Here is a 27,372-nt window from a genome sequence, read left to right as displayed (position 1 = left end):
TAGACACTGTGTTAAAGGTTTGTTTTTTTGTTTTACTTTAAAAAAAAAAATCCAATCCCCCTCTGTTCAGTAGCAGTGACTTTGCTGGACTTCAATTAGTGTTTTATTGCTTAGATTCATTCAGCATGGTCAAAACGCTGGTATTTCTAAGCACTTGCAATTCTGTAAGCTGCAATGAAATCTCCCTGCCTCCTGCCTGGCTGCGGGGGGTTGTGTGCCCAGGGTCAGGCTCACATCTGCCACCTGCCAGCGCTGCAGGAGAGAGGGCAGAAGCCACACAGAAATAAGGTCTCTGCAGGATCCGCAAGGCACAGAATGCCTTTACAACTGCATTTGAAGCGTACATGCCTGCACAGAGTGTTAGGAGGCTAATTTAACAGATTTTTGTCCCCTCACGCTGCAGAGATTATAGTCTACCTGGATGTGTTTGATTACTGATGCCAAAAATGACCGCTTTTCTTACGCGGTAAGAATTAAAAAACAAAGTTCTTAGAAATGCATAGCTCTGGGTAATTTCCAAGTTTATGTATTCTTCTATAAATCAAGGTGAAAAATGAATACCTAAATTGTTCAAAAACCACGGTTACCATTATATGGGAAAATGTTGATGAAGTATGATGAAATATGATCTGTGTATTTTGTGCTTTAAGGGTTTTGGGATTTTTTTAAGTAGCTCAAATCACAAGAATCATAAATGGGGGGAAACTGCCAGCAGATCTTTCAGTCTAGTTGAAAGAAAGCTGGCTAAAAGAAAAATGAAATTCTGACCTCAGGTCAAAGCAGGTTTAAAAAGCTTTTAAACAAACTGCTTCCCTAGCATGCCTATTAAAATTATGATTTGAAGCAGATAAAAGCTGTTATTAAAACCTGACCTATGGCCACTGCTGCTGAAAAACAATCTTCAAAAACTAAAATCTGATTATTATGATATCTTAACTTTGTTGTGGTAGACAGGGTCAACAGCTGCCTCTTAAATGCTTGGAATGTAATGCTTTAATAAAGAAAAAGCTAATACTTTACACTTTTATCACTTTTATTCACTACGGTTGATCCTGTGAAGTACTTCATAATCTTGCTTCCTATTAAAAAGGGTGCTCAGCACATTGTTGGATAATGATTTTAATGAGATCAGACCCAACTACAAAAATTATTGTGAGTCAGATTTTGCACCACTCCTAAACACTATTTTAAGATGGCAAATCTGAGAACAAGATATATGCAGTAATCAGAAAGTAAAAGCCCTTCAATAACACAGTATTATTCTTAGCAATCCCTGCAGTGCAGCTGGATCTCTGGTGGTTGGTTTTTTGTTCCCCTGATATAGCTAGGCCTTTGCTGTATCGCCCTATGTAAAAGAGAAGTTCCCGTCCTGCTGTTCTTGCAGCTTCTTTCTTTACAGTATGGCCTGCACAGTAAACTGCACAAACTGACAAGTGATTTGCTTTTGTCCTCTACTGCATCCCCAGATGGTTTAATGACCTTGTGCACTACAAGTGAGAACTTGGTTTAGTGTTCATCTGACTCTCGGACTTCGAGTTTGTCACTTCCCAAGTAACTACGTTTCACCAGCATATATGGCAATTTAGAATATATCCTAGGAATAATCTTTCTAAGATATCCTGGTCCCCATTACCAACACCATGAAAACCATGTACTTCTCAACATGTGTGGTAAATTCTTCAAAGGAGTCTCTGCCCATAAGTACTAAAGAGTAATTAATTAATCGGGAAGTTTTTCCATGCTGTAAAAACAAACTTTACATATCTCACTCCAGGCTATCTTTAATACAGTATTACTAATAGTAAACACTCAAACATCCATTACTCAAGTGGATTTTAAGCCACTTTATACACAACTATAAAAAATGAGGAGGAGGTGATAATACATCCTCAAGTATATAACTGTATGAATTAAAAGCCAGGTTCCCTCAACCCCGAAGTGTTATTCATCCAAATGTCTTGTACTGTCAGCTCCTTGGAAAAGGCAATGCCTGTGCTTTGTTTCATCTTGTGCTGTATAGTACATAAATAACTACTACGGTTTCTAACAGATGTGACATTGGGTTTGACAATCTGCATAGTGAATCAGCAGTAGAATCAAGGACGGAATCTAAATCTGTCCCCTAGATGAACTTGCTGAGCCACTGCTCTACTTCTACCACTACCTATTTGACCAATGCCTTAAAATGCTGAATTATTTAACATTAAAAAGCTATATATGTAAACTTAATAGTAAGACACCTTTGTAGGGAGATATTTTGGATGTGGGTGAAAGTAGTCTCTGTTCTAATGCTTTTCTATGTGAATAGTTGTTCTTGACTTTGAGTCTTAAACCAACTTATAGCTGGCTGAACCAGCTATGTGGCAACACTAAATCTGGACACACAAATGCTATTAGCTACTCGCTACTGTCAGCACTACATATATATCAAACTTTCCCAATGAGCTGGTGAACACCCTTTCATGGTGCTGCATTACCAGGTGGATAAATTGGGAATGAGATTACACAAAGGAAACAACACTGCTGTTACACTTTTGAACAAATAAGCAAAAACTGTAGCAAGCTGGGAAATGTTCTCTGGGCCCCTGCTGCATGCACTTTACATAACCTCCAGAGAAGCAATACAACAGTGAGTTTGCATATTATTAGGTTTGAGAAATGCTTCTGCTGTGCATGCTTACCTGCCCGAACACCTTCATAGAAGTCATGGCCTCTCTGAAAGGTTAAAGAAAAGAAAAAAAAACCCAAACTGTAATATGACAAATTGTATTTATCTCATCTTTCCTTATCCCACTTCTGCTTGAAATGCAAATTCTCAAGATTCAGTTAAATCCCAGTTGTACTGTTCTCATCTGCTACTTTCTCTTTACTTATTAAAGAGCTCTATATCCTCTTGCTTAAAGGTAGCCACAGCTCTTAAAATCAGTTTGTTGAACTGTAGTTGATCAGCCGACTTTCACGCAGTGCAAGCCCTCTTTCTGTGTTGTCTCATACATTTTTCTGAAGAGTCTTGCATGATGGGGACTAAGGTGTGTTGGATCAGAAATTCTTCAGGAACTGTGATGTGTTTTCCACACTTGAAACACTTTGCAGTTACATGGAATCCTGGAAACGTCCAGGTTTTTGTTTATAAAAGTAAATGTAACGTTTAAACCCCTAGGCATGCTTCACTAGCAATGGACAAACAATGTTAGTTTCAGGAAAGATAGGGCAAGGGCACTGCCAGGCACTACAATGTATCAGATAAAGTAAATGCTTTATCAAAAAAAACCAAAACAACCCCAAAAACCTTAACTACCACAAATCATTTTATCAGATATACAAAAGTCTTAATTTAAAATGTGACAAAATTAGTAATAAGGATGCCACGGGAAAGCTTTATGAGGAATTTGTTGACGTAATTCCATTAGCAACTCTGTTGTACTTGAAAGGATCGCTTCCTCATATGTTATCCAAGTACTCAGCTTTTACTAAAAATAGTAGTAAAATCTCTTGTTTGCTTTCATAAATTTATGACAGTACTCCTGAGGGGCAGTGATATGCAGCTACTCCCATTCTGTGAATGGAAACTGAGGCACTGAGGACTAAGTAACTTAAACGGGAAATCTGATAAAGAACACAAGATTTTTAAAATTATGGTCCAAATAAAAAACCTTCTATATTGTAACATTACCATAGTTTTCTTAACAAAAGCCCTCTATCGTCCCATCTGACCATCATTAATGTAGTCTCCCTCAAATTGCATGTAAAGACATAGAACTGGAAAAAAGTGACGGCCTAACAAACACACAAGAGATTGAAAATTAAGATCTATAAATTGTGAGCCCTTGATGTAATCTATATAAATTTTATTCTCTGATAAACTTGCTACCCCTTTGTGGATGGAAAGAGACAAAGGGCTCAGCTGCTTGCTTACCATGCATGCTTGGCTCAGTCTGTATTCCATCGTCAGTACGTCTTGCAAGTTCATGGAAGCTCCTTCTCTGAGCTGTCTGAGAGTCATCTTTAAGGATGTAGGTGACATCTTACTAATAGTCTGAGGAAGACATGAACAATTATTTTTATTCTCTTCAATTTAGACACATTTGCAAGTCGGTTTGGTTTTGGTTGGGTTTTTTCCTCCATTGTAAACTTCAAAGCAAAGGATGGCACTCCTCTCCCTGAGCTCACTTATGTGATAGCTACTCCTGCTCCCTCCTGCCATGCTGCCACACTAAAAGAACTTACTTGCGCAAACTTTTATCAGCAAGACTTCTGGGATGTATGCCATCCATTGCGGAAAGCCTAGAATTCCTAAGGTCACATTATTTCTGATCAAATTACTACTAGCCAGAGAATCTAATGCAGCTTGAAAGCCATTTCCAAACAGATTCTTTTGAGAAGCAAAGGTAAGCATTACAAGCAATTGTACTCAATTTTTTAATATCATTCATATATATATAGTCTGAATTGCTCTTAGATGTTACTGATATTGTAGCTGATAGTAGTATTGTACAGCATTCAGGTTTTATTTGGTACAATAGCCAGAGCAGTAAGGTAATATTAGTAAGATTAACAACAAACTTTAAGCAGTTGCTTTAAGATCATCTGCAAAGACTAGACAATATATGAAGAAGAAAATTGTGGAAGAAAAATATTAAAAGAAATCAAACATAAACGCGTATTTGTCTGGGCTTTTTGTCAGGGATCAACAGATACTGCAGTAATTCAGCAGTTTTTGCTCTGCTGATAGGAAGTCTGGAGGTCTTGCCTGCCGCCTTTTGACAGAGCCACAGGCTATAAATATTACACAACAGACAGGATCTGTTTAAGGCACACAAACAAATGCTGTAAATCTGTCTCTCATGACTATCCTTCAATTAAAAGCATGCTGGTAAACACTAGGGGGAGGTGGGGAGAAAGGCAAAAACGGAGTTAAAACAGAACTGAGCTTTAAAGCTTTCAGGGTTGTGGGGGAAAGGAGCTACATCTTATTGTTGCTGATCTTTGTTTTCTCACTCTAAACAAGGCTGCTCTTCCCCTGTAAACACAACTAAAAGCTCTGTATTAGTCACAGTACGATAGACACTTCTTGTTAATTAGGACACTTTCACCACGACCGAAAAATGGCAGATGGTAAGATTTGCCTCTTTACATTATTTTCACTGCAGACATTAGACTCCTTACAGACTGAAATGGCAGGTTTCCAGTCATCACCATTAACATATTTTCTGGCTCCCAGTTACTCTTCATCCCTCTCCAGACACCAGCTGATACAGCAGTGACCCATTTTGCCTGGTTAAGCTGGAAAACATGCAGTTGCTATACAAGCAGGAGGCTGTACGCTTGCACCTTAAAAGCACTGGTTCTGTCCTTCTGTTACTTGCGTGTTGACCACTTTGATTCAGAGAGAAGCTGGCTTAGAAAGAACCGATGCTGGCTCAAACTGCCAGCATTTTCTGAGTTCTGGTGAAGCTCTCTAAAAATGAGCTGCCTTTCAGCAGATGAAGAAACCAGCTGTATCTCTAATCGCATCACTGTGTAGGTCTTAAATAGCAGCTCTGAACTGGACCCCTTATTTCCCATAATATACGCTTGCTGGCTTTACCTTTGAACTGGACCTTTTTTCCTTTGAGTTTCACATTCTGTCATCTAAATTTGAAACTCTTTGCTCAGACAAGGTTAAATGGTACGCACAGGGCAACCAGATAGTTCCATAGGGGAAATGGTAATGGTGAGTTCTTCCAGGTCAAAGAATTCGAAATGGAGAAGATCTGAAAACAGCGCTTGACTAGTCAGTCTAGTACATCCAGCAGCTGCCTTATCTCGGCATACAAGTGAGGCTGAAGCTGGAGGAGGCACTGCCATAAATCAGGCTGAAGAGGAACAAGGAAAGAAAATGGGTAGGTGTAATTGCAGAAAAATGAGTCACCAGTGGATCTATAAATAAATTCTCTGTATAAAGAGGAGGGGATTGGTGCTAGGGAACAAGCCTGAGAAAAGACAGGATAGGCTGAACTGGGGAGTACTAAAGTGCAAACAAGTCTTCACAGAAGTATTTGACATCTATTCCGGTATCCTTGAGACCATCTTGATTTCAACATATAACAATCCTGAAAGCTACAAGCTGAATTTGCAATAGACCCATATCCCAATAAGATACTATCAGAAGGTGACTGAATTCAGTGGCACTGACTCCGTGGAGTCCTTTACAAGAATAACAGCTGGAACAGTGGCTGCATCTTTTGTCTCCAAGGCCCATAAAAGCTTCTGACCTGAGCTGCTGAGGGTTCTTAAGGAAGGCTTTCTTTAACTTAAAAGCAAACAAAAAAACCCCAGCCTCCTAGAGGTCCAGCGTATCACTTCACTTGCAATAGATGAAGGATGTGCATCACTTACTTTCTGAGATACCAAAGCATTTGTTTGTCCACAGGGAACAATGGGTCTGGATGAAGCTTTGAAAAAATATGAATAGCTAGCCAAAGCATCACAGGAAAGCTGCTTAAGGACAGATCTATCACTCTTCCTGGTCTGTTAACAGAGTTTCACAGTGCTGCTTTGCTAGAATTCAACACTACCAAGTTATGACTCAGCTTCGTTCCTGTGATCTCACCCACCTGTTGCATACCCATTCAAAGTTTCAGGAGCTAGTGTCTGCATCCCAGCCCGCCCAGTAGATCCAGGCAAGGTGTCAGGTAATTATTGGTCTCTGCAGTGTCCTGTACACTACACTGGAATTTACTCAGAAACAATGAAGGCTATTAAATAATGAAGAATCAGTGCTCAGAAGGTATGCCGTTCTGCCAAAAAAAGCTCTAAGAAAGCATCATGTGAAAACCAAGTCAAACATCTGATGTTTTTCAGGTTTCAATCCCACATGCTTACTTCATCCAATTAGAAGTGGTACTTCTGTCACCCAGATTAAAGATTTTTGGCTCCTGTAAATCCTGAACACAAAGTCATGCTAGAAAGTAAAAGGTCTTAAAAAATATTTTACTATGAGTTCAAAAAGTGTGTTAGTATCCTAGCTTTCTACCTATTTGTACCTGGGTTCAACATGTGATTTAAAGCCATTCTCATGTATCGTACCTCAATTTTTAAAAACCTGACATTATTCTTATTCATGCAAACCGCTTTAGCATCAGATATGTGAAAGCCTGCCAAGCAGGCACATTTTGAAAGTAAAAAGCAGAAGTACTGTAGATCAAATAGAACAGGCTACTTGGGATAGTACAGCTCACAGCATACTTGGATTACAGTGGAACTAGTAATTCCATTTTTATTAACACTAAAAGCTATCTGTACATCCAGTGTGAATGTACCAAGGTGTACGTCCACATTAGGGCGTTTGTATTAGACTTGCAGTTAGGGCTTATTCCGTAAGTTTACTAATACGTTTCATAACAAATATACAGGGAACCAAAGAAAATAAACATATAAATTGCTGTTACTGAATCCTTTATAGTCTCTAAATTTATCATTTGAATACGCTGTTGTTCCTGTACCTGGCATGGAAGCGAAACATTGGTTTCACAAAGTGATAGGAAACTATCTATGCATATACTTTTGGTACTATGATGCTACTGATGAGGAAAATTACTTGCTTCACACAAATTGGTAAACTGCTATCAAGGATAACGTCTGATAATCTCACTGTCATGGTTTTGCTGTCTGTTCCCTGCTCTAACGAGTTCTTTGAACTCTTCTCCTCCAAATGCTGTGACAGCAGGCCAGTGGTGGGGTTTGGGTGTTGGTTTTTTTCATCCCATAAATTTATGTATGAACAGAAGAAACTCACATTAACACAGTCTCATCTCCTGAACAGAACAATTATTCAGGAACTTCAGTCAGCTCCAAGGACAGTCATTCATTTACAAATCATAGAAGAAAAGAGCTGCTATAAAGTCCTATTAAAGACATGAAATAAAAAAACCCGAGCAGCAACAAAAGTGCTGGGGGGATTTGTTGTTCAGGAAGTAAAAAAATAAAAATAAAAATACCAGTTCCACAAAATCATAACTTTGAAGTAGATGACATAGGTTTAATTTCTAAATCAAAAATATGAAACAAAAGTACACCCTAAAACAACAATGAACAAGAATAACTTTTTTTAATAGGGGAGGTCTGAGTTATAAGGCTGCAGATGAAGGAACATGTCGAGCAGGTTTGGGTAATGAGCAAACATGGCAGAACAAACTATGTGGTTAATATTTCAGGTAACAATGTGTTTCCAGACTCCTTGCATCTTTTGTAGTAGAAAAGTATTTTGAACAAAGCACCCTTTAAAGGCTATAAGCTATTTTAAAAAGTTCCACTAGGTCTGATTATGTTTTAAAGTGCCATAAAATTGTATGAAACTAACTTAGGAAAAGCTATACACAAATAATTCTTGGTTGTTTTCAACCTCCCGAGAAACTAAAAAATATAATATCCTTGCAGAACTATAAATTTACAAATAAAATACTGCCTTGTAACTCAATTCTATAAAGAAATAAGAACCACTGAAAGTGACTGCTATTAACACGCCATCAAACTGTCTCAACAGCCCTTAACAGGAGTGCTTTCCTTGCTATCTATAACACAGGAAAAAAGTGAAGAACTGAACGATACAGCCTATGTACCTTGGGGGAAAGCCATGATGGTAGCCTATAGCAGAATTCAGGTCTACAAACACATAAAAGGACTATTCAGGCACTAGCTCCTTTGACTACTTGATTCAATGAAACTCAAATACCAGTGGGGAAAAAATTAGCTTTCCCTTTCGCACAATTTCGCTTTTATAATATGTGTTTCTATGTGAATCTATGTTCTTGCAACGTACTAGGCACACTGGTTGGCAAAAAGATAATTTACTTAAAACTTCCTTTCTCAAAACTGTTTTCCAGTGATAAAATGTTAAATCTTTAATTAAAAACTAAACCCAAAAATGTATCTGTGTATGCGGGACAGGATGCTTAACATTAATGATACTACATTAGAAAATTATATCCCTCCTGTTCAACTGAAATTTTGAAAATGGTTATTTTATTACAAAAGCAGGACTTTTGTGAGCTATAACTGAAGTTAAAACAAAGCTTTTGTTGGAAAAATGCTTGTGTTCTATCCAATTATAATATTTGAATAGCTCCAAGACACCTGAATACATATACTTCAAAGGAGAAAAAACCAAATACACACATTACTTATAAATTATTGTAAGTTGTTTCTTGCTTTTGAGGCTGAAGTGTGTATTAAGTGCATAGTATTACTGTATATTTTTTTTGAGTAGCGACTACATCCAACACTCAGAAATGCATTAAAAAGATCAAAAAATACGTTGTGATGATAAATTGCTTGCTGTTTACCCAAGTAAGAGATCTGGAAGGGAAGAAAAAGAACAATGTTGTTCTAGCACCGTTTTATTCCAACCCTTGGCAATAAAATGAGAAGCTATAAAAGGAACCTTTGTTGCCAACAACCCCCTGATTGTGGGGAGGGGGGAAGGGAAAGGGAGTTTAATTTTATTGGGTTTATTACTAGATTACAATTTTATGCAACATATGATGGCATTCACATTGTGTGGTTTTACAAAGGAAAATTCTTGTCTCAGTAGAACTACTGACAATCCCACAGAGACTGTATGTGAGAACCTGAGGATCTCAGTCCAATGTCCTACTGGTGTTACGTAGTATTAGTTACATTAATAAGGTGGCTAAAGTCTGCCCCCGATAAGAAAGTACCAAATCAGACTTAAAATCTCTAACAAAAATAACACAGAAGACATTACCTCTAGCTGCTTAATGGCAAAAGGAGAACCATCTTGCTTTAATTTTTTAACAATTTCTTCCATAGTATTTGCTGAAAAAAGACTAAAAGAAAAAATGTTAGTAAATGAATGAACTGCTTCTGCCTTCCTCTTACCTATGAAGTGCTAGGAACACAGAAATTAAGAACAGAGCAGATTTGCCTTTTCTTAGCAATGTGTTCCGTTATTCAGTTCTAAGTGACTCAGTTGACAGGCACATCCTCTTCCTTCACAAATCTCTAGCATTTCAACAAACTTCACTCTCAAACTCTGATATTTATCCAGAAAGTTTAATTGCTACCATCACTCTTATCTGTGTTTTTATAACACGTTACATCTTTAGCTGTCAGCTCCATTCTGCTGGTTTGGTGTCAGCACCTTTTGTCTCTAAACTTAGTTACTGCTGTCTTTCTTCAAGAGTTTCAGCTGCTTGTTATCACTCTCACTTATCTCTTTCCCTTTCTGACACACAGAAGTTCCAAACAATCACAAAAAGGCCTTATACCAATGACTATAAATGTGCTATGTAACTTTTCCTGTCCAACTGAACAATTACTCTCACAAATCCCCATCCAATTTCCATAGAAAATGTTCATTGTAATGTGCCATAGGTTAATTGCTTAATACAAAGGTGTATGAATCAGGCAAATACGCTCAAGTATTTAATATACTTATGAGTGAAGTATTTAATGAGCTTCAGATAAAGCTCCCTAAAGACAAAAAAGTTTGAGTAATTTGAATGTCATTTCTATCACCTTGTCTGTGGACCAGTTGATACTGTTACTAGATTTAACTTCATGTTCTTTAGCTAAAAGAAAAACAAAGAAAGATTGCTGAATACCTGTTAATCTTCTCCATGTGTTCATCGAGTACAAACCCCTTTTCTTGATCAACTTTGCTCTATTTAAAAAACAAATACATATTTTACTTGGTTATTTTAGACTGAAAAGTTTATCCGTGCTGAAAAATGTCAATGAATTGTTAGAGAAATTTCATAATACCATAAATGTCATAAGACACTGACATTTTTAATCAATTACAGTTTTGCAGTGTGTGTAAATGAACTTGTTGCTTTATCTTCTGAATGTTAAAGCTGTCAGCTCATAATGCAGTGCTTGCTCTGAGCTACTATGTATGCATATTTGACTGGGTGGTTCTCTTGTACGCAAGTAATCGTGATTATTCTATCAATACATTTCTACCAAATCCACTAGGAAAGCCAGTGTAGATAAATCTACTAAGAAACTTGAGAATGTTTTTTTTTTTAAAAAAAAAAAATTCTCAAAAAAACATATAGGCATCTATATATGTATTAAAAAAAAGGCATTTATCTTCCTTATTCTTTCTCCGCACTTTACAAAATTTGATTTAGACAACTGAAGAGTGTGAAACTCTTGGCCTTATGTGGAAAGGCTGTCAAATGTCTCATATCTTTGGCATTAAGGGGTTTAGGACATAAGCAGATGCTTCAGCAACAGCAGCTGAAGCTGAGAGGTTCCCTGTCATTTCAGCTCTGATAACTAAAAATACATAGCTTCCTTTTCCATTCAATGTCATCTTGGAAAGAACTATACTGCAACATATAATCACTCTTATTTCATAGCTTTCCATTTTGTGAAAATAATCAGTACTACTATGTATATCAGCCTATCCTATTTATTTTTCTAATTAATCTTCATATATAAACTTTGTAATTCCAAAACAGAAATAACAAGAGTAGACACTGCTCATTTTAAAGCCAAACAACTGGGGAATAATACTCAAATTGAATACATTGAATCCTGACTTGACTCCAGAAGTTCCCTTTCTTTTGAAATAAAATTATAATGCACATCAAAAGATAAAATAGCCACTAAATAAACTGACAGTAAAGCCAAAACCTTTTATTTTCATGTTCATTGTTACATGGGGCTAATACTAATTATGTATTATCAATAGAGTTACATTCACCTCCAAAATTACAACAGAGAACTATGGGTTTGTCCACTGGGAGAACAGCACCTTTCTCCCCCTGAATTTTTTACTTTAAGATATCAGATGATTTCCCTACAACTTATCTGCATTCTGCTAATACTTACCTTATTGATAACTGCTGTGCTTATTCACAGTCTTTCAACTATCTCAAGGTTACAAACATATAAAATATTTGAGAAATTAAAGGAAGAACTCAAGCCTTTAAGTTCAGGCTTCAAATCTGGACTGCAGATGGTCTGCATCAAAATAATGCTAAAATTTACATCAAATGCATCAAGCTAGCAAAATATTTCTTCAGGTCACTAAAGCTTTTGGGATGGAAATAAAACATCTGCTTCCAAGTGAGCAGCGTAGCATTTAATAACTGCACTATAACTTGTCATTTGTGTTCGCCAGAATCCCTGAATTTCAGGCTAACTCCCCAGACTGCACTTGCCATTGTGTACAACTCCCATTCTGCTAGTGGCTATCTGTTTTGTCTTCTGCAAAGCAGGCTAGAAATCCAAGAATAAAAGAGGACAAATTAAGGAGCAATACATTTTCTGCATCATTGTGCTACTGGCTGGAAACTTAGATGCATGCGTAGTCAGAGAGCAAGCTGATCACAATAGGAATTTGAGGGTATCCAAAATGAATAAAAAGTGAAGAAAGACTTTTGATTTTGACCACTGTAGGCATTAGTGCTATGAATTAGTGTTTTATAGAGTGCAAAGAGTTTGGAAACCCGATGTTTTTTAACCATAAAACAAACGGTCAGTAGCACGGATAAAAAAGAATTCGCATTTACATATATTTAACAATTCTGCTTGATTTCAGTAATTGATCAGATTACCTTCATGTGGTAAGAGTTCAGTAAGTCTGCAATATTTTCTGTTGACGGAGATTTCAGTGCTACCAGATCTTTCTCTAAGGCAGGTAGCTATTAAAAATAAGATTTAATTAAAAGTAAGTAAACCAAAATGTACTACTTGGATTATTAGTGCTATGGCAACAGTACTCCATAGCATATATGTATATAAACGCCCCACCCCAACTTTCAGACAGGCCTTAAAGAGGTACCAAGTAAACAATAGAAGGAGCCAGAGTTCACTTTTCAGTGTTGAACCATCTGGATTTAATTATGGCTGCAGTGATCAGGAAAGGACTCTGCTTCCCAAGCAGACCCCCAGCGCAGTGCTACAGCTGCAGCAGGTAAAGCCAGCCTGCAACGGTGTGAGAGGGAAGAGCAGGAGCCTGGCAACCACGCTATGCTCAAAATAGCATCTAACCAGCTCCACAACGACAGTCACCGGTCTTCACACAGAGAAGGAAAGGAAATAATTGTTTCTCCTTCACTTATATCCATGCAAGTTACTGAAAAGTTATGACTGAATTTATCCAATATACTAATTTTCACACTTTCTTACAGCCACTGTAGGAAACAAACAGGGTATCTGTCAAGGAGACTGATAAAGAACACATTAATGGGGTGTTACCTAGATTAAAATCTTTGCAGTTGTATAATCCCTAATTTCAGACACTGTTGTCTAAATTGTACTATTTTTCAAGCAACTTCCATGCTGCTCAGTAAATCCTGCCCTTCCACAGTAGAATCATGAAGATGGCAACATTTGCTCCCTCTTCCAAGCAAAGCTGTCACTAGCTGGCAAGTGTTGTAATGACAGCTTGAGAGTATCTCATGATCCCTGGTCACAGCGCATGGCCAACTAATATAATTCCGCCTCTGCACACACTCAAGTCGGTAAAAGTATATCGGTGTGCTGCACAGCTCAGACTTGTTGTGGCTGCAGGCTGTGCCCTTGCTAGCACAGCTCGGAGCTTACCTTTTCGGATTCTACAAAATGTGTAGCAATGCCAGCTTTTAGTACATCTCTTCCTTTCAGCCTAAATCCTGTTAGTGCGAGGTAATAGCCAAGCTTTCCTGATAGCCTTGGCAAGAAATATCCTCCACCTACATCAGGAAAAAGGCCTGTAATAAAACAAAAAAGTGAAGAGAGAACTTGCCCTAATCATGCGTGTAACTTAGTAGCTATTCTTAGCATCTCACTTTCATCTCCCTGAATTAGGCACCACTCTCTCGCCCAAGTTTCTTCTTGACTTGATTTGACATTTCTCTGTCATCAAAACCCTCCCTAAAAGCAAACTCTTGAACACAAACTGCATCCTTTCCATGGCACGTAATTCACAAACATGTACCTGCCAATCGTGTTCATTCTATTTGCCAACAACTTGAGACTTTTTAGACGCATGAATGATTCTTCATTCAGACACCTGCCCTCAGCAAAAAATAGAAGTGACACAAAGAAATGTGAAATAATTTGTGCAAACTCAAACTGGATGCTGCTTTTTCTCTGAAATCTTTTATTATGACAAAAATGTCAAACAATGATGAAGTGCCTCTTGCATGCCCAAGTTTGAACAAATTTTGGGGCTGAGAATTCCTTGATAGATCAACGATATTGCCAGGGTCTTCCTGAAGGTGGAGGCATCAGATGCTGCCCTAGTATCTGGCCCTTTGACAGGACTATGACTAAGCTGCAATTTACAAAAATTACAAAACTTTCAGGTTTACTGACTGTCTTATATTTATTTATATTTTTTAAAAAATCTACAGATTAGGGTAATTTTTAAAAATCCAAAGCTTTGAATAAAACTTAAAAGACTTTTAGAAGTTGCAATTGGAAAATATATAACTATTTTTATCAAAGTGTAAATATTTAAAATCATCAATTTGTCAATATCTGCCTTACTCTGTTACATACATTAATCACCTACAAAATAAATTCAAACACTTTTTGTAATTTTTTGTAACATACTTAAGCTTAATAAAACTTAAACTTTAGCTGTATCAGTCTCAGAAATTGAAGTGCAGAGAAGCAGCGTCCAGTTACTACTTCCAAATAATCGCCAATGGTGCATTCATGAAACGGAAAGTCTTTTGAAGAAATTAAAGGTGTGGTGGTGTTTTTTTCACTTTGAGAGAAGAAATGGAACAGGAAAATAAGTGAAAATGAATTCAAATGAGCAATTAGAAACTCAGAAAACACTTGCCAAAGCAGAGATATTAACTGGCAAGATTAAGATGTACATAAGGAGTCTAAATAGGGTTCTGACAGAATGTGGTAATTTTTTCACTTGCAAGTAACTGCTTTTAGTCACAGAAGAGTCAATGTATGTAATATAGAAAGACTCCGTTACAAGTATTTTAAGATGCGGTAAATTAGTGGTCCCTGAATATTCTTCCCCCTTGGACAGAATCGAGAGGAGGTTTCTTTCGGACAGCTTCTCTTCAGTGTTTTGCTCTTCTCAGTAATCATTAAAGCTCATCACTGCCTTATGCTCTGATCCATCTCTCAGCTTCTCTTGGTCCTCCCTTAGTTCTACTGCCTCTAATACATCACATTGTTTTTAGGAGCCACCTCCCACCAGTTATAGCTGTAGTGTTCTATTTCTGTTCCCACTGATGTGTGTGTTGCCGTTAACTGATTTATTCCTCATCACACAGGCTACAGAGACAGACAGCTCTTCTCCTAAGATGCTGAATGTCTTGTTGACACCCTTTAAAAGCCCTAAGCTGTATCAAACTCTGTTCATCATTACCTTCTTTTTCATCTGTACTCACATTCTGAATAGCCTGCTCTGCATTTTACCTTCTCAGTTTGAGCCATCGTATCGATAACGTTGATGCCAAGACTGTCATTTAGTTTTACATTTCTATTCATCTGCCTCCCCTTGGATATCTTACCACTGCAAAAAAATCCTTCCTTTCACTTCCCTTACAAATGCCCTCCAAAGCAAAAAGGCAATTATGTTACTCTCCCCATCCACCTGCTGCAAGAGCAACAGCCTCCTCCTCTTTGCTGTAATTAAAATACCAATGCTGAAGTACTATTCTCCTGATGCTCCATTAAGTTTCCAGAGGAAAAGCCATCTTCCTATTGGGATCTACAGGGCCCTTCCACATGGCCATACGCAGGGAAATTAGTGCTAAATAAACTGTGAAGTTGATTAGCTTACATTGCTTTAGAGGCAAATAAAACTAAACTGAATTAAGGTTTCTTTAATTATTAAGGAATTTACAAACAGGATTAGTCAAGGTGTAACTAATCCACTTTAAACTTACTTGGTTGCATATACGTAATCTGCTATAGCTCTACTGTATCCTTTTCAAGGACTCAGTCTTCGTTCCCTCCTTGTAATTTTACTCTTCTTGTTCCTGTACTACATATTCCTCTTAATTCTCTCAATAATGCTTCCCATATGTTTCTGCTTGCTACTGGGCTTCTCTTAGCATATTCCATATACTTGATTTCTGCCCCCGCCACCCCTTTTGTTAGCATTTACCAGTTATTTCTCAAAGCCCTACTTAAATAAGAGAAAAACTGAATGTCTGCTGGGCTGAATGTCTGCTGGGCTAAAAGCCTATGCATGTAATGCTGACGTGCAGTCTATGCTCTGAGACAGATGCAACAAACTTCACTGCCGTCCCAGCTGTGAAACTCTGCAGTTGCCAAGGGTAAGATAAAGGTACTGCTACTACATTCCCACCTTATCTTGCGGAGGTGGTTGAAGACTTATTAGTAAAAGACTTACAGAAAGCTGAAAAATTAGAGGGATAGACAAGAAAACACCCACTATTATTATAACATCGCCTTAAAGCCCACCTCTTACAATATTCCTTCATCTTTTGTTCTTCCCACCAGTGTTTTTTCCACACCCTCCTACATCTAAGCTGCTTTTCAGCGCTTTATCTTACTATGTCAGGTTCAAACAGTCTAGAACTGCCTTTTATTTCAATTTGCAAAGCGGGTTATCTATCTATAACCTTTTATTTATGGTGGTGTGTAAATGCAGCATAATTGTGTGTGAAAACATAGCGTCTGAAATCAATGCTTTGTTTTCATTTCAAAAAGTGTAATGCCTACTAAAATAAGTGAGCATATGAAAAAATCAATTAATACAATATCTAGACAGCTAGACATTTTAAACATACACCACAGAGATCAAAACAGTTAAGCCCTTAAACCCAAACAGATTTCAGTGGGTTTACTTCTAATTGATCCTAAAAGGGTTTTAATTACTTTCTTTCCTAAGCAAGTTCTAAGCTTTTCGTTTACATGTCTTCACAGTCTGGTTTTGCTTAAATAGGTCCTTGTCAACACAAGAAATGTATGTAAGTACATAATTTTTGTTAATATAAGTCTACTCATATCTTTACCTTTGAAGAAGAAAGCAAAGAAGGTATCTTTATTATTACAATAATTTTATATGCCAAAGAACCTCTGTTTAGTTTTTTAAAAAAACAAACAAAAAGCCCAAACCCCAAATTGTTTCCTTCAAATGGTTTTCTTGTGCAACAACTGATCATGAACTTCAGGAGTTTAGCAAATTCATGTTGTATTAATGCTTGAGCTATGTAGTTAACTAAGTTTTTTTTTCAGCAGAAAGTAATATTTGGAGGCTGCAATGGTTTTTGTTTTTCTCATCCCAAATTCAGCAAAGTTACATGACATTTCTCAGCTAGCAGGAATTGCTCTAGTATTTTTTTCAGCAGTTAGAATGATAATAAGCTTGCTTATATTTGGGGGGTTTATTATGAGTGACTTGATACTCACAGCTCATTTAATTTTAAGAATTTCAGAATAAGTCTTGTGAAACACTTCATACTGGCTGGATAGCAATAAACAATAGATAATACATGTAAGATACCCTTTAAAAATATGAAAAATGCTAGACCTTTCAAGTGTTACTAACAGGGAACTACAAAAATCCAATCATTAGCTAAGCGTGCATTTGCATTTTAGTTGTAATGACATTATTGTACTTAAAATATTCTCAATAAAATTTATTCTCTTTTCAGAACTGAGTCCTGATTTTACACTATTTCTTAGTTTTAACATTGTGTAACTGGAAATTCTTTTAAGAAAATAACGGTTGTTACTCCTTACAACTAAACCTTTGAGGTGACACTGGGATTGAACCTAAGCTGTTTAACTGCCAGATGAGGTTCTCTATTCTGAGTAAATGTGTTCAACAGGGCCACATATTACAGACTAGCCTCATTCTTCTGCTTGAGGACATGTAGATAAGAACAACTGCAGTCATCCTTCAGCTGCCTTGCCTTGGAAAGATGTACAAACTAGAAATTTTGCAGGACAGAAATGCAGGATACGTAACAGGTTTTGAGCACTCTTCATAAATGTTGATAAGCGGGGAGAAGGAATGTGGGCACTGATGAAAGCATTAATGCCAGACAATACTAGGTTCAACGTGGATACCCTGTTGGTGCCAGGATTGTCTTGAAGGGAAACATAAATGATTTCACAAGAAGGTTCACTTTAATCTGACTGACTTTTCTGGAGTCCTATCATCATCTTCATATAGCTCTGAGAAACGACATTTTCTTGGGTACATCTCAGAGCTGACAGTACATCTCAGAAGCTTTAGGATCAAACATTAGAAAACACAAGCTACATATTGCTATTTAAAAAAAAAAGAAAAAGAAAAAAGACAACACTGTGATCTCACCTGGACACAATCTGTACACAACTGTAACGGGTCTACATTAATAATCTACAAGAAAAACTGGAATTTCAAAATCTGTCTCATTAACATTGCAGCTCAGCTTGCAGTACAGCCAGTCCAACTCACACTGAGTTCCAAATGTAAAGCTGACATAATTGCACTGGGATCTTCAGTCTTTATCTGCCTACATCTGTAGTAAAGACTTAGTTCCCCAGATCTACTTCCGTTTTTAAAAAACTGTATCCTGACAGTCTTTGTGTCATTCTAGAAGTAAAACCCAGGTTAAGAACCTAACTGATCAACCTCCCAGAATACAGATTAAGTTTGTATTAATAATAGAAATAGAAATTAAAAATAGAAATAGAAAATACTTTCCATATACGGTCACCTCCAATTCCTTTTTAAAATTATTTCATCACTGCTTTCAGTCAAAGACATTTCATCCCGATTACACAAACAGTGAAACCTTAAACACATTAACACATGATAATCTGTTAAAATACTTACCTATTGCTGTTTCTGGCATTGCAAAAAGTGTCTTTTCTGTAGCAACTCGGAAACATCCATGGACTGAGAGGCCAACTCCCTATGCATGGAGCACAAACAAAGAATGCAGTTATAAAATTACTGTTAAAAATAATTGTAACCATAATCCTATGTAACACAGCTCTTGCTTTGCTCTACAATTAAAAATTATTAGATTTACCACATCTTACAGAATCGGGCATGAAGTAGCTGTGGAATTCAAGAGTCCTCACATACTTCTACATGTTTGGGGTTTTTTCCCTTTTCTCATCCTTCTTAGTTCTAGTGACACGCTCATTTCATGGAGGGGGAAGGTGTTTTTGTCAGATTCTTGTCTTTCTCTGCAATTTGCTATACGCTTACCCAGGGAAGTGGTTGAGTTACTGTCCCTGGAGGTACTTCAAAGAAGTGTACACATGGTGCCCAGGGTTTAGTATTAGGTTAACAGCTGGACTCGATGATCTTAAATGTCTTTTCCAATCTAAATGACTCTATGATTCTATGAAAACATTAAAACACCTTTTACGGTTCAAACACTAATAAAGCATCATATTAGCTTTATGATTTAGCTGAAATAGCAGTCTGTGCTTTAAAAAATTGATGAGTCATACAGAGATTAACTTCATTGCTTTGCTTTATACATGTAAAGCTACAATCATTCCTAAACCAGCTTCTAGAAGTCTTAAATGAAATGGAAATGTGACTTCATCACTTCCAATGCTTTTTCTGTATCATAACAGCATATTTTCACTGCATTTGGTAAAGCCTGCTGTTATCTTTATGCACGTTCAGCAAAAATGACAAGCTTTTTATAAAGATAAAAAATACTAAAAAATCATGCCCGTTTTGCTCTTTATAATGCTTAAATCAATTTTTTAATCCCATATCTAAGAATACAAATACTATATCATAAAGCATGTTTTCTAGCTTATTTTCTAGACAAGCAGAAGTTTGTATAAGGACTCAGATTTTCAGCTTAAGTAACAAAGACTAAAGTGCAAACTCCATGAAGAGAGCTTCTCTTCTAAGCTTGTTCTTTTTCACAGTGATAAAAATAACTGTAGAGTTTTAATAATAAAAAGTTGAAAGACGTAATTTTCTTTTGAAAGAAGTAATTAAATCAGATTTCACTTTCTCAAGTGCTTAAGCCATAATTGGATTTGTTTTCTAGATAGTCTTTAAGTTTTATAGTCTAGATAACAGCTTAATTTCAGATGTGTACTTAAAAGACTAAAACTATACTTCGTTTCTTGCCATTGTAAAGAAAATTGCACAAGTACGTCCTTGCTTCTTTGAAGAGCATTTCTAAATAATCCAACATTAAGATAAAATCAGGAAAGACAAATTACTTAATGCTTTGAGGGTACAAACCCCAGTAATTTATTAAACTGGCCATTATATGCTTTTGTATGTTTATTTGCAGCTTCCCGGCTGGTCATTTTAACACATACACTGTGCGTTTAATCTTCTCCATCTAATACAGAAGAGGACAGATGCTTATTAGTTTAATAGTGTCCTGTGTAAAGAAAAAACTCTTCCAGTCAGAAGCCTAAATAGATTCCTCCTCCATTTCTGGATTTTGTACTTTATGTTTTTTTAAATCTAACTGAAAACTTACACAGCTAGAGTCCCACCTAGGAGGCTCTTCACACTATTAAAATATCTCCAGTTGTGCTGTAGTTCACTCAATAATCCCAGCATTTACACATACAATTCTTGATGCTATAATGTCTTTATTAAAACACACTACATCCTGCACTGTCAGAGTCCTACATTTCATGATCTTAAAATTACATGCTAAAGTTAACGTCTTCCTTCAGACTTTTCCAAGATAATAGATTCTTACTGTGAATCAGGCTTGTTTTTTAATCTATATACTTTATCCTCATACTGGCATGAAATTCTTTTTTTCCCACTGACAGCTGAATGTTTGAATTTTGTAAAGGATACTTAAAGAATGAGACTAGAAGTTAAAAGTTAAGAAATTAACAAGCGATAATATGAACAATCTTTCTGTAGGGTTTATTTATAAATTAATCAAAAACATAGATAAGAGCACAAATGGTGGTCTGACAGTGTTTTACTGGAGATAGATTGGCTATGAAGGTGTTTGGTTAAAAAGATTTATTACTACATGGATATTAAGATATTAATCTTTAAAACAGTGTGTAACAGCTAGACCATTAGACTCAGTGCACCTCAAGGAAGCAGAAAATATTACAGGCAGCTCAGTCTGAATTTCTCAACAAGCTTCTGCAAAAGCCAGTAAAGTATCTGAATTTTACATCCCATACACATGATTTTCTACTCAATCCCATATTTCAAAAGCCATTAGGTGACTGTGTATAGAAAATTTATCATTGATTTCCATTTTTTTTCTCATGATGAATACAGAACCCTATTAAAAGTATTTTTCTAATGAAAAATAAAATGCAAATTACTCGTAGATAGAGAAATAGAACACAGCTACTATAAATCTTAAAAGTGAAGTTGTAGCCAGAAGGCCGTATTGTCTTAAATTGAGAATGACCCATATTAGTAACTCATCACATCTAGGGAAGCTATTAACAAATTGAGGGCCACCACAACAGAGAATCATACAGAACAAAATAAAGATGCCCTTTCTGAATGACATGCGTAAACATCTGTTCACATACAGAAAAGCAGATCTGTGTCACAGCGAAATCATAAATCACACTTGTCTATTTACTAAATAACCTAACTCAGATTGTAAAGGAATCGCTGCCTAGGAAAGCACAAGCAGCAGAGTAAAAGACATACAAACAGAAAAGGCCTTCAGGAACATTGCTTGTATCATCTTCACTAGGCTGATAAAGAATTTTCAGCTGTTCAAGCAAACAGCTTTATGATAATACCGACATTAATACTGTCTACAGTGAAAGTCCTGTGGTAACAGTTCATATCCAGTAATTAGACTCATTTTTAACTGCATAAGAATGCAGTTCCTGGTAAGGCTAGAACCACAAAAGAAATGTGGCAATTGACAAACAAACTGAGCATAACACAACAATATATCTGAACACTGATGTGTAAAAATAGCTGAGGTACAGCAAAAATGTTTCCAAAAGCATTAGCTGCCAAAGTAAGTGAGTGGAATTGATTCAGGAAGTAGCAGGAGCTTTATAGCTATGTTAGATCAAAAATCACTGATGTAAGAGTATTACCCCCTGCATCCAGACACAGCAAATCTTAAACTGAATCAAAATGAATCTTTGGTCATCATTAATGTTATGGACCATTCCAAAGAGTATAATCCATTTTTATCTGTAGATGCTAACAGACAAGATGACGTAGTGAACCAGAGCAATGCAGCGTAAGAGATCAACCTGGACTAAGAATATCACTTTCTTTGGTTGATGACATATAAATCAAGTCTATACCAGTATTTTAAAAAATATCATTAAAAAACAGTGCTTTTTTTGAACTTTTAAATAATTTAGTGTGGTATTTTAAAACATAAAATATTAATGTAATATAAATATAAAATATTAATTTCCACAAACTGATTATGTATTAGAGATTCTCAGCCCAAATTCTTACAGATGTACAGCAGCACAATAGGCGGACTGGAGGTAGATTATCTGTAATAATACCTGAAACTTTAGTCTTCTCCTGAGCCCAAATTGTTTACACAAATTTATCCAACTACATTAAGAGTAATAATTTACGTTAGGTTTTTCTTACAGTGAAACCCGGGGAAAAAAACTCCATAGGCCATTCTGTGCAGCAATGCTTCTACAATGAGTGCCCTTTGTCAAATGAATTGAGACTGACTTTTTAAAAGCCTTGTTTTGATTCTTCTGCTACCAGCCAAAACTTATCAATGATCTCAAACCATTTTTATTAGGGTCAGTATGTGCAAGAGCTGTGTATTTCCCCTGTGTAATCCAGAGGGACTAATCCAGTCTTCTGACAGTGAGCACCCATACTAGTGTTGCAGTCCCAGCAGGCAGACCATACAGAAGCCACGGTGGCAGTTAAACACGTGCCTTCGCCGCAGGGACTGAGTGCCTGCAGGTTCATGTCCTCCCTTCCCATTACGCTGGCCCCTCCAAGGCAAAAAGCAGCAGGTTGGACATTTTGGTCTCATGGTCCAGTCTGGCCCACAGACACTGTGGCTTGACAACCATGATGCAAAAACCTCTACCAAAAATTCCTGATTACTCACAATTTTCTGAAACAACTCATTTCCACAATTAAGAATGTTTTCCTTGTTTCTTTTTCACTGCTGTGTATTACTTTCTAAGACTCACATTTAGTAAGCCTACAAAAACTTCCTGGCACCAACAGTCAGCTATGGCTGTTAAATTCTCCTTCATGTTAGAGGAAGCAGAGGTTTTTATGGACACAAGACTTCTGCTGCAACAGAAAGAAAAGAGAAGATGTAAGAAGACTTAGATCTGAAAAGCCTATAGCAAAAGTAATAAATTACTAGCAAGCGAAACTTCTTCTAGTGTTAAATTCGAAAGCATTCTTTTTTCCCCAGTGTGGCTCCTCAGTGTTTCCCTATACATCACCAATCAGGTATGTTCAGAAAAAGACAGAAAGTGTGGGGTTTTTTACTATTTCTAAAATTTTGGAAGACAAGCTCTGTCCCTTTGTCCCTCTGTCACCTAAAAATGCAGCTACCACAAGAAATCTGTATGTACAACTCCCCGCATCTTAACGTCTGCAGGGAGGGTAGGCAAGTGGGAGGGAACCCACTCTGGCAACTTGTAACAATGCATAACTAAACTTTTAGGTTTTACCTCAAACATGAAGAAATGCTTCTTGTTCTTAAAGACAGACACATGCAATAGAACTTTATTTAAACAGGGGCACAGTGATTTGGGATGACAGGAGTGAATCAAGGGGATTTTGTAATGATGTTCCATTTCTCAGGAAAAAGTGCTTATAAAGTATAAAACAGATCAAAACTAACTCAAGGAGAAAATGAGCATTCACATTCTTCCGGAAATGATAAAAAATAGCAGAAATATGAAAGGATGGAGAGGCAGCCAAAGATAATTCTTTTCAGAACTTTTTCTCCTTGATCTATAATAAAAGGAAGGAGAGGGTAAAAATGAGATAATGCTCAGTGTAAGACTAGGCATCTACATGAAGGCCTAGAATTAGAGAAACACAGCGGAACTGTTAGCAAGAAAGAGTCTGGTGTTAAATGGAAAGAACAAATCAGTGCAGAAGCCTGCAAAAATCTCTGCAATGACAGTCAACAGCACATGGGTAGGTAGGAAAGCCTTCCATGAAGGCACGAATAAAACCTCCTTCAAGCATACGCAGGTTTCAGGAAAAAGTGATAATCTAGAAAGCATAGCTTAGAATTTCACCTTTAGTTTCAGAGTAGACAAGTGATGTTTGCTCTGTGATGTCGTTGCACAAGAATGCGAACAGTTATTCTGTAATTCTAACATACTAAGTACAGTATGATTGTATAATGCCGATTATAATCTGTACAACGTATATTCAGGAAGTCTGCCTGCCTTTTCTGAGTGTAAAACAGTGGCATCTATTTCTTTTCGTAGTGTGCATTAAACAACTCAGCCATTGCAGAGTTGGGAGAGGCGTTTTACTTAGTGCACCAGTACTGACTTACAATTTAAAATGCTTGTTTTCAAGACAGTGCTTTATGATAAGCCCTTTGGGGACTAGCATCACATGCAAATCGGAGAACATTCAGTAGTTATTTTTTGTTGATGTCAAGAGCTGCTGATATTATAGTCCGATTAGCTACAAAATGAAGTGCACCATTTGTCCCTAGAACCACACGCAGGAGCTTAGCAGAGAGACTAACGTGCCAGATGGTAAATATACTGTAATATCAGCAAAGAGTGAATCCTTTCTTAGTATTGCCTCAGCATTGTTTTCAATATCCTATATTACAAAAGCTAAGTGGTACACAAGTCAGCCTTACAAACGTTTGTTTCAAAGTACAACAAATAACTACTTGCAAAATCTGTATTTTATTTTATAGTAAAAACTGACTTCAGCTTTGAAGCATTGGCAACAAAACAGGCCGCTAACTCCTATGTGGTACACATGCATGAGTTTCCAGAGGGAGGGGGCGAAGAAGAGAGAATCGGAAAGCAGCTTATCTAGGTTTAGTATGACAATTACTTTTACTTCAGGGCAGATTTTAGAGCATAAATTAAAGCAAAACCGAAGATGTTCAAGTTTCAGAGCATGATGACTGACAAGAGACATGACATATTTATAGAAAGGAAGAAAAAGAAGAATCAGAAGTCTGAAAAAGCACTGACAGTTTTAAGTTCCAGTTTGCTAGCTGTAAAAGATGGTTAAAGTGGTAATAATGTCCATATGATATGTAAATTAGTAATTTTTCATGAACTTTTATATGCTGCAGTTAGCCACCCAAAGTACATTGTGAGTATATACATACATTAATAATAAGCAGAATTTCCTTGATTTGCCATAAAATTCACACCACACACCAAACAACAAATGAATAGCTGTTTGTTCTGTGAGCGATGTCCACCCATGCACTTCATGAATGCACACTCCTCTAATTAAAAAAAATAGTGTTTTTACAGATACAGTGTTTAAAAAGTGGTATTTACAGATACAGTTAATTCTCACGTTTCCTAGTTTTTGAATGATAATCTCAATGCTGCTATCTACACCTCTGTACAAAACATATATGCACACAACTTACATGAATACATCCTAAAATCAAATAAATAAAACAGATGGAAAGACATATAACATCATGGAGGAAAACAGGGAGCTTCTGCACCATTATATTTTATATGCTTGAGGAATAGCAGAAGACACCTAACAAAGTTAAGCATTTACACAGCAGCTGCAATTATTGCAGCCTATCATATCTGTCTGCCTTCTTTTTCTGCAGATTCTCTATTAACAGCTCATAGTTCAAGTGAGTTCATGATGAAGTAAAGCCATCAGTTGTCTTTACACTTCCCACCTTTCTCTTTTGGTCTTCAGTTACTTCAGCTAAACATACTGAAATGCCAATATTCAGTGGTTCACAAGATTTTAACTTTGGGTTTAGATATAGACACACAACTTTTATTTAAATGCTTTTTTTATGGAAAAAGACAGGTGAACATCCAATGTTACGTTCACAATGAAATTGTTTCACTAGTCTGCAAGCAAAGATAGACAGCAATGCCAGGAAACTTGTCCAGAAGGAAAGACTCTGCCTGCGTACATGCCCATACCCACAAACGGCAGAGAGCGAGCGCAGACCCTTCTTTCCTACTTTTACATCACTGGGAACTGGTTTTAGTAGTGGGCAGATTCAGGCTGTGGAGCACTGACTCTTTGAGATGTTCCCTCCTTTTCCTCCTCCTACCTACTGCAGCAGTCCAACTAGCTGTAACTCAGAGGCTAACTCATGAAGCCCGGGAATAAAGAATTTTATTTGTATTTTTAATCTGCAGCATCCAGAAAGGGTATGTTTTTCCTTATGCTGCTTAGGTCCTGGCTACAGAACATCAGGCAATCAAAAAACCAAATAATTCCATTTTACAAATATTTAATTTAAAAATCAGTATTGATGTGCACTTTTTAAAAACATATTTTGGAAGAAATAAGGAAAAAATTTTATTTGCAAACGTATGCCAGAAATTTTATATGTATGTTGGTAGTGAAAGGAGCATTCCTAAAGAGTTACAGCCACACCATCTGGATAAAAATGGGGCAGGATAAAGAGCTATTGCTCAACTCCAGCTCCGTTGTGTACTGGAACTCTATCGATTCTATTGACTACAATGTATAACATACAAGCTGCTCATGACATCACTACCAATTTACTTGATAAGAAATATTAATGTAATAAGAACTACTGACCAAATCCTGCTAAAGTGTAAGTTTAGACGTCTGCAACTATATTGGTTGAATCCACATGGTTATTGTACCAAGCCTCTGACAACATTGCTCAAGAAAACATACTAATTCAGCTGCTGGAAAGTGTTTGCTATAAATTACATTTCTAGTCTCAGTAAACTCTCTTAAACTTGTACTGTTTGTTTATCTAAGCCCTCATTTTCTTTGATGAATGCGGTCCAGATCTGTCAGAGCACTCTCATACAGGCAATATGTTACATAAGGTAACATACAGACATTGTAATAAATCATCAATACATTAAGTAAGCAAAATACTGATGAACACCTTCACCTCAATAACATTTCAATTTAAGTAGTTTAGAAAAATGCAAGATTCAGCTGATATTTTGAATATTGAATTGGAAAACTTTTAATATGTTTTTTTCCATTAAAACAAGCATTAGAAAAAAATGTTACAGTTTAAATTACATGCAAGCAGCGCTAAGTGTAAAAATACCCCTAAAAATACTCCTGAAAATTTACTTTACCTCTCCTTGTAAGAAATTCCTTCATTTCAAGAACTGGCCTTCTTTTCACATAATTCTTATTGCTGTGATTAAGAATCATTTATATTATAAACACTGATTCCTGAAAAAAAACAACTTCATATTCCCCAGCAGCTTTCAGCTATTTATTCCATGTAAAAACCTCAAACTGCTAAGAAATTAGCTAATATGTTTTTTTTCCATATGGGGCAACCA

The 27,372-nt window shown here is 36.7% G+C and overlaps 1 protein-coding gene across 1 annotated transcript in view; it reads right to left on the bottom strand.

Moving 5' to 3' along the window:
• The window catches only part of HIBCH (3-hydroxyisobutyryl-CoA hydrolase), a 44,960-nt gene that overhangs the window by 4,708 nt on the left and 12,880 nt on the right, over nucleotides 1-27,372 (bottom strand). Inside the window, exons 7-13 of the mRNA XM_056349433.1 lie at nucleotides 18,770-18,848; nucleotides 13,561-13,706; nucleotides 12,570-12,656; nucleotides 10,605-10,663; nucleotides 9,746-9,827; nucleotides 3,917-4,036; nucleotides 2,682-2,715 (exon numbers count right to left, since the gene is read on the bottom strand). Of these exons, the coding sequence (XP_056205408.1) occupies nucleotides 2,682-2,715; nucleotides 3,917-4,036; nucleotides 9,746-9,827; nucleotides 10,605-10,663; nucleotides 12,570-12,656; nucleotides 13,561-13,706; nucleotides 18,770-18,848 (607 nt within the window). The remainder of the gene's footprint in view (nucleotides 1-2,681; nucleotides 2,716-3,916; nucleotides 4,037-9,745; nucleotides 9,828-10,604; nucleotides 10,664-12,569; nucleotides 12,657-13,560; nucleotides 13,707-18,769; nucleotides 18,849-27,372) is intronic.

This window comes from Falco biarmicus, chromosome 8 (genome assembly GCF_023638135.1).
Source record: "Falco biarmicus isolate bFalBia1 chromosome 8, bFalBia1.pri, whole genome shotgun sequence".
NCBI classification, from domain to species: domain Eukaryota; kingdom Metazoa; phylum Chordata; class Aves; order Falconiformes; family Falconidae; genus Falco; species Falco biarmicus.
Note: the sequence above shows the minus strand (reverse complement) of the source record. Positions and strands in the feature narration are given on the sequence as shown.